Consider the following 12,934-nt stretch of genomic DNA (forward strand, 5'->3'; position numbering starts at 1 on the left):
CGGTATCAGGGGATGTGGGACAGGGGCCTCCGATAAAAGCTATTCGGAATAAAATCTAATGATACGGCAATTAACAATATGGGAATCAAAAACTATACAATACGTACGTATCTCGGTGGTGGTCGGGATGGTCGCTGCCGGGTGCGGAAGTGTGAGAATACTGATGGCGGCAACTGCGATGGCAATGACTGGCGTTCGGCAATGACCTGAGGCAGCAGCATGGTGGTTTTGGTGCATTCTTTGGTTATTGGCAGCAGGGTTGGTCAATTTTGTGGGAGCTGTAATAGAGAAACAAAAGAAACTGATTAGAATAACTGTTGACTTCGGTAATGAGATGATATAGTACAAAGCATTTTAAGGTGGAGAAAATATCCGCCATTGCTCTGTTGCTAATAAGATGGTAATCTCAGAATCTACTTCATATAATGGAATAAAAATCTATCATTGTGTATGCTCACTTGCAGTGCATATGCTTATTGTTTTTCAGCCTCATCTGTGCGATAGGAATCGAGATTACCATCTTCAAAATCGCGAGGCAAATTTTTAGAAAGAGTGGGAAGATAGGAAAAATAACACGGCGTCCCGTTTCACCTTAACGGATAGGAACTTTGTTTACTTTGTTTTTAAGGGCCATCTATTTACTCGTTAAACAATGCTTTTCAAAAGAACAATGGCGTGTCTTACAGTTCTCAAAAAGTACTTCATCATTGCTCATAATCTATTTTCGTTCCAAAAGCTGGTTCAAATAACAACATGAAGCGGCTTTTCTCTACCGCGACACCATTGTCGCAGTGAAGAAGACCACGGACTGAGTAGAAAATCCATTTCGCCAGATCCCTACCAGCTCCCGCACCAGCAGGCGGCGGCAATAGAGAATAAGCGAGCCACACCCGTTTCATCTCCATTTGCAGAAAAGTTAAAATAAGTACCACTTCCGGGGCGAGATGTCGTTTTGCCATCTTCTGGTCGTTTCCCGCCCGACATTCGAAAGAAATAAACGAAAATGTCCCGCACACAAAAGACTCAATCGTCTTCGCACCGGCTTGGGCACGGGGATCCGACTTAGCCTCCGGAGCCCGGTCGTCGGTCGGATCGGTAGGTTGCCTTATTTTTCTCACAGCAGGACTTGCCAGCCACCCGCCCGGGACGAAGGCTAACAAACTTTTTTCTTCCACCCGGCACCATTCTGGGCCCTAGTCAACTTTGCCCAACCACGAAATTATTCGCAATTGTTTACGTTCTAGAGATGATAATTGCGGAGTTTTGCTCAAGTGTTTTTGTTTCGGACTTTTATCCACGACGACGACGAAGAGGGTGTAGTAGCATTCCGGAAATGGCAAAACAGAAAATGGCTATGGAGACTATGCCACATGCTGGCACACAAAATGAGGGATAAAGTTTTTCGACGATGCCCCGGAGTGGTTTCCCTTTCGAAAATTGAATGCTTGAGAGTGTATAATAGGTTTCATGATAAGTTGACCACTCTGATAGTCATATATAAGGAAAATAACGAAATAAAATTATAGGACAAACGAGACTTCGTTTGTGCAGTTTTTCCATACAACTTTGACAATATTTATAAATTTGTCCTTTTTCCAGTAGCGCTGCCTTTTTGGAGTAAAAGCTAGAAAATTTCCGATATTTTTTACAATAGATTGTCTATTATGGTTTGAAAACATTTAATATATCGGTTTACAAAAAATGATAAAAAAACTGCTGAAATGCCTTTGAAATTTAACTTGTAATTTGTTTGATTGACTCTTCATAAATTTTGTCGACAATTTACCAAATCTCTGAGAAGCTTTTCGAAAAAAAAATGTGAAAATTGCTGCATAATTTTGTACAAAATTGTGTGATTTGTCCTTATTTTTTTTATCAGAATTTACTGCTGCACTAAAATTAATACCAACTCTGCATATTCCATATTCCTTTCAGCTTTAGCCGTTTTTAGGGTGCTGTATTTTATGCTGGGTCACCGTGGAAAGCTACGAGCTCGTGATTCATACTTCGCCGCCACACATCGTTGCATAGTGACAATTTGTCACTACAGTCCGGACTCGATTATCCAGAGTCTGGCTAAGCTTCACAGCCAAACATATACATATCTGGGGAACAAAGCTAAAATTTGGACTGGTTATTAATCAAAGTTGGATCGACAAATTTAAGCTTCATGTAACATTCCGTTCTCTTGTTATGTATTTGGAACGCATCAGACCCTGATTCCGGATAATCGAGTCCAACCTGTGTTAGGTCCCAAACCTGCTTTTTCGGGTCTCGACCACGCTATTTTCAATCAAGTCAACTTGATATACAGTTTTTCATATCATTTCATATCTGTTTTTTGAAAGTATATTAGTAGTGAAACTACTCACAGATCTCACAGATGTTATTTGACCATTTCCGGATACGGAATCTGACCATTTCAAGTGAAGTCAGCTAAATATACTGAGCGACATATTGTTTTCACAGGCATGTGAGTGGTAACTGTTCACCTCCCGTCGCTGCTGTCAGGAAAAGCGTTACATGCTAGTGCGTTGTCTAGTGTCGTACTTTCTTCAAAGTGCGAATAGCTCACTGGAAGCATTGAACGTGTCTAGGGCTCACATCTAAGCAGCATAAAGAATCAGGACATTTCATGTATTTTCTCGAAAACACTAGTTTACAGCATTTTTGAACTCGGTAAGCTGATGATCATTTTTGGTGTAGAATCATGCCCTGAATTCGAAAACGCGAAAGAAAAAAATTACAGTAGAGCGGAAATTTTTTCGACTTTCCATACAAGGTTGATGATTTGAAATCCATTTTTGTTCTATTTTTAAGCAAAGTCGCTCACTTCAAACATCTAATTCTCCGTAATCAATGCTTCGATTGAGCTGAAATTTTTACTGTAACTCGCCTACATATGATATGTCAACTAAACGTCGAGAAAGAATTTTTAAGTTGTTTTTTTCTTATTGAAAAAAATACATTTCTTCAAAAAATTTTGGGAATTTGGCTAAAATTTAAGAAGATCGTCCCTAAAGCTCGCCAATATCTTGAATTTCATCAATCTGGCGCAAAACCTGTATTCAGATGATCGAATGGTATTGTATTCAGCTTTCATTTGGTGTAAAAAGATTTAAAATTTGTTGAACAAAACGCAAGTTATTTGCATTTTAGTAAATTACATATTTTGAAAAGTTATAAAACTCGATATTGAGCTAAAACTTAAAAACTGTTCTACTTAAAAATTTATGAAGGTCGGTTTCGAAATCAGCACTAAATTGTGCTTCAAAAATTTTGGTCGTTGACAGAAGTTCACGACTTTCGTTTTATTTTGTAAACTTGTGAAATTAGCAAAACTCATCGAATAAAAAATTTTGGCCAAAATTTTACCAAAATCAGGACAAGTCCTACTGAATCAGGACGGATGGTAACCCTTAACGTGTTCCTGTCTGTAAAAAGACCTCATACTGGTCATACTTCCACTTCCAGTTAAAAAAATATCATTAATTCCACTACTACATACTTCTCCTGTAATTTTTTGGAAGTTTCTTGAGCTATTGAAATGCCATTTGTAATTTCTCAGGCCACTGCTAATAGTTTTTGTAAGTCCTTTTAGCAATTACTTTGCGTTATCGAAACTGTAACTTCTCTTTTGTTCTATTTTGTTACTTTAGAAAGTTAGTGAAGAATTCCTGTTAAAATTCCATAAAAAAACTTTGGCAGTTTATTTGTCATTTTTTTAAATTCATTTGGAAATTTCTTCTCCTTTTTTTTTTTTAAAATTTCTTTGGAAATTTAACCTGTAATTTCTTTGAAATATTTTTTGACCATTTATTTATTCATTTTTTCGGCTGTTTCTTTGGAAATTCGTTTGGCAATTGGTGTTTAAGTGAATAAAATATTGTTTTAATAGCCTAATCAAAGTTTTTTTTTTCAAAGAAGTTTTTTTTTTGCTTTTAAATATCATTGTTTTGAAAGTCAAATAAATAAAATAGATTTAATAGATTTAATGACAGTTGATTCGATATAGTGACAGCTCGCTTCAAAGAAAAAAAAACTTGTCCTTGAAGATTGTGAATTTTAAAACAGTTTTAGGGCATCGGAAATGATACAATTTTAAATTTAGATTTCATTTCGATTTTCCAAAAATGCTGCGGCAATTATTTCAGAATTTTCTTTAAAAATTCATCCAGAAATTCTTACGGGAGTTTACATAAAAAAAACCTTTCCCGATTAATTTGGAAATCACTTTGGAATTTCTTATCTAAATTCCTTTACGCATTCGGAATTTATCAGACAATTCATCGGAAATTCGTTTGGCAATTCCGTGTGGCCTTTCCTCTGCATATTTTTTTTTTGAAAATTCTTCGGTAATTTCTTCGGCAAGTTGTGGTATTTATCAGCAGTTTAATTGCAATGATGCATATTGCTCTTTTACTGACCCATTACATGATTTGCTGGTATTTCCGAAACATGCTGGAAAAACTTTTTATTGGAAGGCATGAAATGTTGCTAATTGACAAATTGAGAGATGAAATTTGTGAAAAAAAAAATCGCGCTCTGGTGTGATTCGAAAGCACGACTCCGTATTCGCTAGACTGGTGCTTTAACCAACTAAGCCACAGAACGAGTAATGATTCTGCGATGCAAACGCATCTCTTTTTCGGTTTACATGCCAATCCACAACACACTCGCGTTTGTGCCCACTAACTACAAGTGAGAGCGTAGCTCTCATTGGTTCCTTATGTGAACAGAGATGATCTAGCGAGAGTGATACATCAAGAGTAGGGGTAACCAGGACGTTTGAAGAACAATTTCAGGGTCATTCCAGGAACGTTATAGATGAGTTTAAAAGCATTTTAAAGGGTTACTTTGAAAAAATCAGCTGCCATATTCTGGCCCCACGGTGCTCCTAATTTGTCTACACCCACACGCGATTTGCTAAAATAAAAACCAAAGTAAGGAATATGGACAAAACTGACCAGTGCTTATTTTGATGCAAAAGTATATTTTTTCCCGGTTCTCATATTTTTCCCACAAAATATGGATTGAAAATTTTCGTTCGATATATTGTTAGATTCCATAGAATTGCTGTTTATTTGGGAATTCCCCTTAGAAATGGGCAAATTTTCAGAAAAAATAGCTCTTCATGCTCACATTGACAGTGGTTGTACTCCAGATAAAAGCCTTTTCTATTGATAAAATGATTTTTAAATGTTTCATTTCCATGACACTGAAAGACAACTTTCGAATTAAAAAAGTGTTTGAAAACCATTTGGACTTCGTTGAAATAACAGAAACAGTTGGGGATGAACCTGCCTCGGGCAGAAAATCCACATAATAAAAAGTCAATAACAATACAGAAACAGTTTCTAAAAGTGGAAGAAAAAAAGTTGCCTATCCCAAACATTTTGGCCATCACCTGTATATGGTGAAACTTTTGAATATTTTGTAGTCAAAATGGTGGTTGAAATCCCGAGGAAAAGTCTACAGAAAATACCAATAGATTTTTAAACAGAATTTCTCGAAAATCTTTATAAACTTTTGAGAGATTTAAGAAATAATTTCTCGATATTGTTTTTGGTTTTTGAAGATTTACAAAGAATAATACTTACTAGTGAAATGCGATATTTTATTTTTTCTTACTAGTGGCAAAGATTCATGATGATTTCGTTTACAAATTTAATTCCTTTAGAAGATAGGGGAACTTACGTATTTTCGGCCGTTTTGTTTTCCTCGTCATGTTTTTTTTAAAGCTATTAAACTTAAAGTTGGCATCAAAACTTTCCCAACCAAGCTGAATCATACGATCAAGCTTCAGGCATTTTGGCCGACTAAAAACGTCCGTGATGAAGAGAACAAATCTGTCGATAATACCCAAAGTCGCCGGGGCCCGCGGCGCAGTGGCTACACGTTCGCTTCACAAGCGGATGGTCATGGGTTCGATCCCAGCCCCGGCACTTCGTCAGTTGCTCTTCTTCCTCCCGAGAACGGCTGGCACTTGACCCTCTTCTGAGCTCACATAGCTCAAACAGACCCGGATAATTGGATATCGCCGAACGGCAACCCATAATGGACGACCCCACATCGGACTGGAAAAGGAACAACAGCCACACATCATTTCATCATCGTGCTCATCATTCTCAAGGACAGGGTAGAAAAGTGAAAGCAGCACAAAGGCAAACCAGTTCCGATATAGTAGAATAAGAATATAATCGAGCTTTTTACGGTATGATGAGGGGTGATTCAATTTTGACAATTCTTGCCGACAGCCCTTGCAGCATCAGAGGTCATCAGAGTAGCCAAAAATTTCAGTTCAACGCCACTTGAATGTCAAAAATTTTCACTGTTTATGTTTTCAACTTTTTCCTTCAGATTTTTAGTTTAAATTTAATATTTTACAGCATTTCCTTTAATTTTAGGTACATGATAGCCGCCATTATTTGTAATGATGAAACAAAAGGAATGGAGAATGCTGAGGACGTCGAAAAACCGAATGATTATGTACCAATGGTCACAACTTTGTCATCAGCAACCTCAACTTACTCAGCAATAAACACATTCTGTACACTTGGCTCTGGGAGACCTTTTGAAATTCTTGAAAGATTTTTTATTCCTGGTATCATTCTCTCTATCCATCCGAATCAGACATGAATGCCATATAAGTGGTTAAGTGTCTTTAATAAATATTAATGGTTATTAATTTCGAATCAGTATGCCACATGAGATGCCAAGTGAAGTCCAACAACATTGGAACGACTTTTTCTCTAGTTATAATTACATAAACGGCATTTAGGTTGTTGAAAATTAAAACTCTAACATAGCCACTCTGTCCGAGTGACGAATTTGAAACAAGATTTCCAAGATAATTGTGTGTCTCCTCATATACAGTTGGCTCACATGTGGAGAGTCGACTGTATTAACGTTTGCCTAATAAATAAATAATTACCCTTTCCCGCAACTTCGTTTTTCCAGAAGGTAATTGACCAATGCACTTAATCTATTCTGGATCTTTACTACTTCTGTGCACCCAATATTAAATAAAAGAACGAACAAGTTTCGTGCTCCAAGATTTGTGAATAACTACAACGGTTTTTTATTTGTTTATTGAAGAGAATATTAAATCTGCCGTCGTGTGGGTAGATGGTGTTGCGGCCATTGGAACAAAATCATTTGGTTTGGACGTCTACTCATGATTCCTTTATCTACTTATTATGTTCCATTTAATTCGGTATTGCCAATGAAATGGTGGCGACAATCATGAACCTAAAATTGAAGAAAATGCTTTTATTAAAATCGTACAAAAAAAAAACTCAAGAAAAACAACAACGGTGAAAATTTTTGACATTTTGGAAAAGTTAAACTGAAATTTTTGTTTGAATTTTTGGCTACTCTGATGACCTCTGATGCTGCAAAGGCTGTCGGCAAGAATTGGGGTTTTAAATTAAGAAAAATCTATTGATTTTTTGAGTTTATACGAAAGAGCACCTTTTTCTGAACCATCATGATTTTTTTCAGATTTTTAGAACGTCTTTTTGGTACCTAAAAGAGATTTTTCGAAATCACATTTTGACAGCTGGCCAACTGCTTGACAGCTCCGCCCAGTACAAAATGCGACGAGGGGTGATTCGACAAATCGCTCTCATTCAAACTTCAAACTGATTTTTAAATAGGTTCACGGGCACCAAAATTCATGAAAATTTGGATTTCGGCTCAGTTTTGCATGCAGATTCTGAATATGGAATTATTCCAACACCGCTAAAGAAGCCAATTGAAAAAATTGAATCACCCCTCATCATAGCGTAAAAAGCTGGATAAAACACATTTAGGCGCTGTACAAGTGTAAGTGCAGCCGCCAATTGGAATCTCTCACGTAGTGCCCTAGTGGACAAAAGAGCTGTAAAATAGGTTAAGTGGTTAAGAATAAAAAAAAAATACCCAAAGTCACCCTACTACTGAAAAAATAAAATTTTTTAAATCGATTTCTGGAAAAGTTTTTGGAGATTTTGTTTAAACCAGAAGCGATCGTGTCGTTGTCTGAGTACACTAACCATGAAAAAAGCATGCTTTCAGGACACAGGGCGAACCTGGTGGTGCTGAGAGTGGCATAAGACTCGACTGCTCGAGGGTTAATCTATGTCAATTAAACTTAAAATAATGTTTGACGTGGGTTACTAATTACACTCTTAGATTTTTTTAAAAGATTTTAGCACGGGGACATTTTTGAAGAAGCTTCAACGTTTTTATTTTCGAAAAATTCTGCCAGAAATTTCTCCAAGAATTCTATGAAGAAGTACACTTAAAATTTAATACTATTTCTTGATTTGACCCACACACCAACAAACATTTTCGCTGTACAAGAGTGGAATAAACACACTTAGAAATATAACTATTCTTGGGGCTTCTATGAAAACAAAGAGAAATTCTACCAAGAGTCAATTAAAATTTACACATTCTTCGCAAATCTCTTTGAGTTTTTAATAACACATTCTGCGTAAAATTTTAGCTCTACTGCATTGATCTCAGGGTATCTGGGACATTTGAAGGGGCTTCAGATGATATTTCAGAGGAGTTTTTATGAGTTTCATGATCGTTTATTAAAGGTCGAAAGCAGCTTTGGTGCCTCTAAACCTGGAGAACAAAACTTCTTTGAAACCCACTGGAACCTTTTGAAACCAACGGAAACCCTTTCAAATAACCCTGAAGTCTTCTGAAACGTACCTAATTTTCCTGAAATCCTCTGAAACTCTCGTCAACCTGGAATGTCTTTGAATCCTCTCTAAAGTAATTCTAAAACCTCCTGGAATACCCTTGAAAACGTTCCAAAAAACCATGGATTCACCTGAAATTCCATTAAACATTCGTTTTCCTCACATTTTGTGAGTTTGTCGGGAGCATGGTGGACGACACAAGTTTTACAACACAAGAAAGCCGGAAACCCCCACCAAAAGTTGTCATATCGACTGAAAAGACGGTCAAGCTTTTGCAGGATTCATTGAGTTTTTGGTTCAGAACTTAATATGAATAGCCTGAACTCCTTTGGTGCCTCTGAAACATACTTACAACCTCCTGAAATCTCATGTACCTCCTGTGCTTTCCAAAACGCCCTTGAAATCTCTTAGACGCCACTGTGGGCTCCAAGAAACTTCCCAAAAACCACTTTAAAACCCACTAAACCCCCTCAGAAATCCCCTGGAGCTCATTTAAAATTCTTCCTGAGACCCTTTACGGCTTTCGCCTCAAGAATTCCTAGTAAACCAATTTGCCTGTCATCCTTACATTTTTCTGAGACTTTCTTTTGCTCCCCCTTTACTTCGCCACCATGTTGCCATAGTAACCGTCATTATTCCACTTCCTTATGAACAAAACTGGTACTAAATAGCTTTTTTTTATGCTGAGAATTGTTACGTTTATAATTTGTTGAGAACATTTTTTTAGATTGTGCTGTATGCTATACTGTGATTTGTATATCTGTCTTTGATCTTTAATAAGCATTTATAGTGTTCAGGCTTTTTTGGGCACGATCAAGTACAAGCAAACCGTCACGGGCATCAAAATGTTGATTGTCTTTTACTGTTGCCCGATCAGGGTGCCTCCTTAGGATTAGATATTCCTAGACCAAACTTGAGCTATGCAAACAACTAACGCTGTAAACGACCAGCAACCCGTCAGAATAAATACGATCTCAGGATTGACTGATGGACCAAGAACAAAAATAATACCTCGTCATGCTGGATTAGATTTCGTTATCTATTTGGATAACATGACACAGGAGCGAACCAGCTGTGATGGTTAGAACACTTGACTATCACGCCGAATAGGGGAACTATACCCAAAATGCCAAGATGGGGTAAAATGGCCCAACTCATAAAATCATTCCTGAATGGGACTTGATCATTACTATAGGTGAATGGTGTCAAGATATGTTTGCATCGATGCTGGGTCATTAGGCCGAAGGTCATTAGGCCGAAGGCCATTAGGCCGAAGGTCATTAGGCCGAATGGTCATCAGGACGAATTGAAAATCAGCCGTTATGAGCCTGTAAAGAGATCTGTTGTTTTTACTTTTTCCAAAAATTTTTTGCCGAAAACTACTTTAACAATGAAACTAGAAAGAATAGCCTATGTTTTAAAGAAGGAAAAATTTATGAATTGAATATCAGCAGTTTCTGCGCCAAAAACTATTTTAGCAATGATACTAGAAAGAACAGCCTATGTATAAAAGAAGGAAAAATTCATGGGTAAAATATCAGTAGATTCAGCATCAATAAAGTATCTTCGTGCCTGTCACACGATATACACATGCAAAATGGTCATTTGCCGAGGAAGCTCTCAGTTAATAACTGTGGAAGTGTTCATAGAACACTAAGCTGAGAAGCAGGCTTTGTCTCAGTGGGGACGTAACGGCAAGAAGAAGACCCAATGATCATTCGTCCTGATGACCATTCGGCCTAATGACCATTCGGCCTAATGACCTTCGGCCGAATGGCCTGACACCGTTTGCATCGAACATTCTTCTAAAAGCTAGGCCACCAAACCCACGAAAAATCTGTTGATTTCCCAATGAAAATTGGCAACTTCCGGTTTTTCGTGCTTGCAATTAAGGTTTTCGGGTGCCACCAGCCAAGTGTTTCCAACGAGATTGAGGCACATATGGAAACGCATGGTTGTTGATGTCTACGCTTTCCATGTTCGGGGTCATTCAAATATTACGATCATCGTTTTGCGGGGAGGGGGTAACACTCCATTTATCGAGTATACGAAAAGAGCGGGACAGAGGGGGGAAAAAGTCGGAAAAGCCCGAAAACTGATGGACGTAATTTTTGAATGTTTTCATGAAGTGGCATCTTACCCCATGGCAGATGGTCGTTTTGCACCACTTCCGTTTTACGAGTCAGTTTTCAAAATCGCTAAAAATCGATGAAAATGCAATAGTTTAGTGAATAGTTCTGCTGAAGTATCGAGCAAATATTGTCTAGTTGCTGCTACCACTTTGAAAGCCTAACAAATAAGGCTTATTATCATTGAAAACGATGAATGTTTGAAAAAATGGCATTTTACCCCACTTGACCCTACCTGGGATCGAATTCCACTCCCGACATGCTCACAAAATGTGGGTTCTTCCTTCGGAAGGGAAGTAAAGTGTGGGTCCCGAGATGAACTAGCCCAGGGCTAAAAATCTCGGTAATAAAGACAAAAAAAAAAAATGGACACAATTCATGCTAAGTGTTGCATATTGTTTGGGTTGTTTCTTGTGGATTTGTAATGTTTCATTTTATTTTCGTATCAGTACCCAGCATGGGGCCCGATACGGAAACTAAAAATGAGCATTTGAAGGGTTCTGCTAATTGTTGTCCGTAATGTGTTTCACTGAATTTTGCTATATAGAAGCCCTACGTGGGGCACCTTCTGCATTTGTAGTGTTCAGCATAATTGTATTCGTTACAGAATGTATAAGAGGAGGTTTTACATTGGGGTCTCCAGTTAGCCTAGTGGTTAGGGCTATGGATCGCCATTGCCAATCCGGAGACGACGGGTTCGATTCTCGTTCCGGTTGGGAAATTTTCTCGACTCCCTGGGCATAGTGTATCATTGTACTTGCCTCACAATATACAATTTCTAAAAATGTCAGGCAAAGAAAGCCTATCTATAATAACTGTGAAGGTACTCAAAAGAACACTAAGTTGAGCAGAGGCAGACCAAATTCCAGTTTTCAGAGTATGAAAATCCTTTCGTGATTTGTAACCAGAATCCTGAAAACTTTTTTTCCTGGGTCTATGAAAAAATTTCTTGCCGGAAACAGGTGTAGGTCTTTTTCATTAGAGTCAATATATTTTTCAAGAATTCTGTGTAAAATTCAGCACAGAACTCTTCTTAAATTTCTGCTGAAGAATTATGCATTGAATGATTTAGAGTACGCTTCCTGGAATTCTATGGAGTGTTCTTGGCAAAATTCTTCCTGGAACCATGAGTAGGCTTGTACACAGGATTCCCTTAAGGTTATTCTTAAAATCGTAGGAAGAATGCTAAGTCAAACTCTTTTCACAATCTTGACGAAGATTTAAATGATTTAAAGCATTTTGTAAATTTTTCTTCTTTCTTTCGAAAATAGCGTGGACGATTGCCTTTACGGATCAGTTGTCTTGGATGCCGTGGTCTTGAAGACGCATAAAACTCCGTTTTCATTTCGAAAATGTTCATACAACTTTGAAAATCAGTGAAGATCGAGCAGCTCGCAATTGGGCGCTCGGGGGTGTGTTCGGTTGCTGAGTGGATGAAACAACTTTTGCCCGGAGGAGGTTGGATCTCGTGTTGTAGCAATTGCAGTTCGTTCGGTCGGTTGTTGGCAGCGTTCAGAGGGCAAAGGCAACGACCACACCGCACCGCAGAGCTGGTTAGACACATAAATAACGGTGTTGAAAGGTGTTCCCACCATTATATTGCCGACCTCTTGCAGTCGGTGTAGGGAGCAGTGCACTGGGAAGAAAACAACCGAACAACAATGCGATTAGAAAGGATTTTCTCAAGCTCAACTCGAACCGGGTTCGGGGGTGGATACCGGGTGGGTGGGTGTTTCCAGCATCAATTGTATCGAGCAATCCCCTCGAGGAAAGCTGTTAGAACACAAGCACTTCAGAACACGGTACTTGTCTTTCTATTATAGGGAGTGTACATAGGTTGTTCGTATTTTCATTGTTTCGTTCGAGGTTTGAGTTTAGGGTTTATAAGGCAAAGTGTAACTTTTTTGTTTAGTCCATTCTTGGATTAGAATGGAAATAACTCATACAGCGAAAGGATTCGTCAGAAAAGGTTGGTCGTGTTTGACAACCAAGATTAACAAACTAGCTAGAGTTTAGTGGTGAGTTCGTTTCTTTTTTTATTTTTAAAAAGGAATAAAACAGTGGTGAAAGCTAGATCCTCATTGTTTCAATTTGCATAATTATTGAGAA

At 37.9% G+C, this 12,934-nt stretch overlaps 1 protein-coding gene across 1 annotated transcript in view; it reads right to left on the reverse strand.

Annotated features, from left to right (window-relative positions):
* The window catches only part of LOC109399283 (axotactin), a 214,532-nt gene that overhangs the window by 115,781 nt on the left and 85,817 nt on the right, over positions 1–12,934 (reverse strand). The window contains exon 3 of the mRNA XM_062854139.1: positions 108–278. Coding sequence (XP_062710123.1) covers positions 108–237 — 130 coding nt within the window. The 5' untranslated portion in view covers positions 238–278. The remainder of the gene's footprint in view (positions 1–107; positions 279–12,934) is intronic.

The sequence above is a fragment of the Aedes albopictus genome, chromosome 2 (genome assembly GCF_035046485.1).
Source record: "Aedes albopictus strain Foshan chromosome 2, AalbF5, whole genome shotgun sequence".
Classification (NCBI taxonomy): Eukaryota; Metazoa; Arthropoda; class Insecta; order Diptera; family Culicidae; genus Aedes; species Aedes albopictus.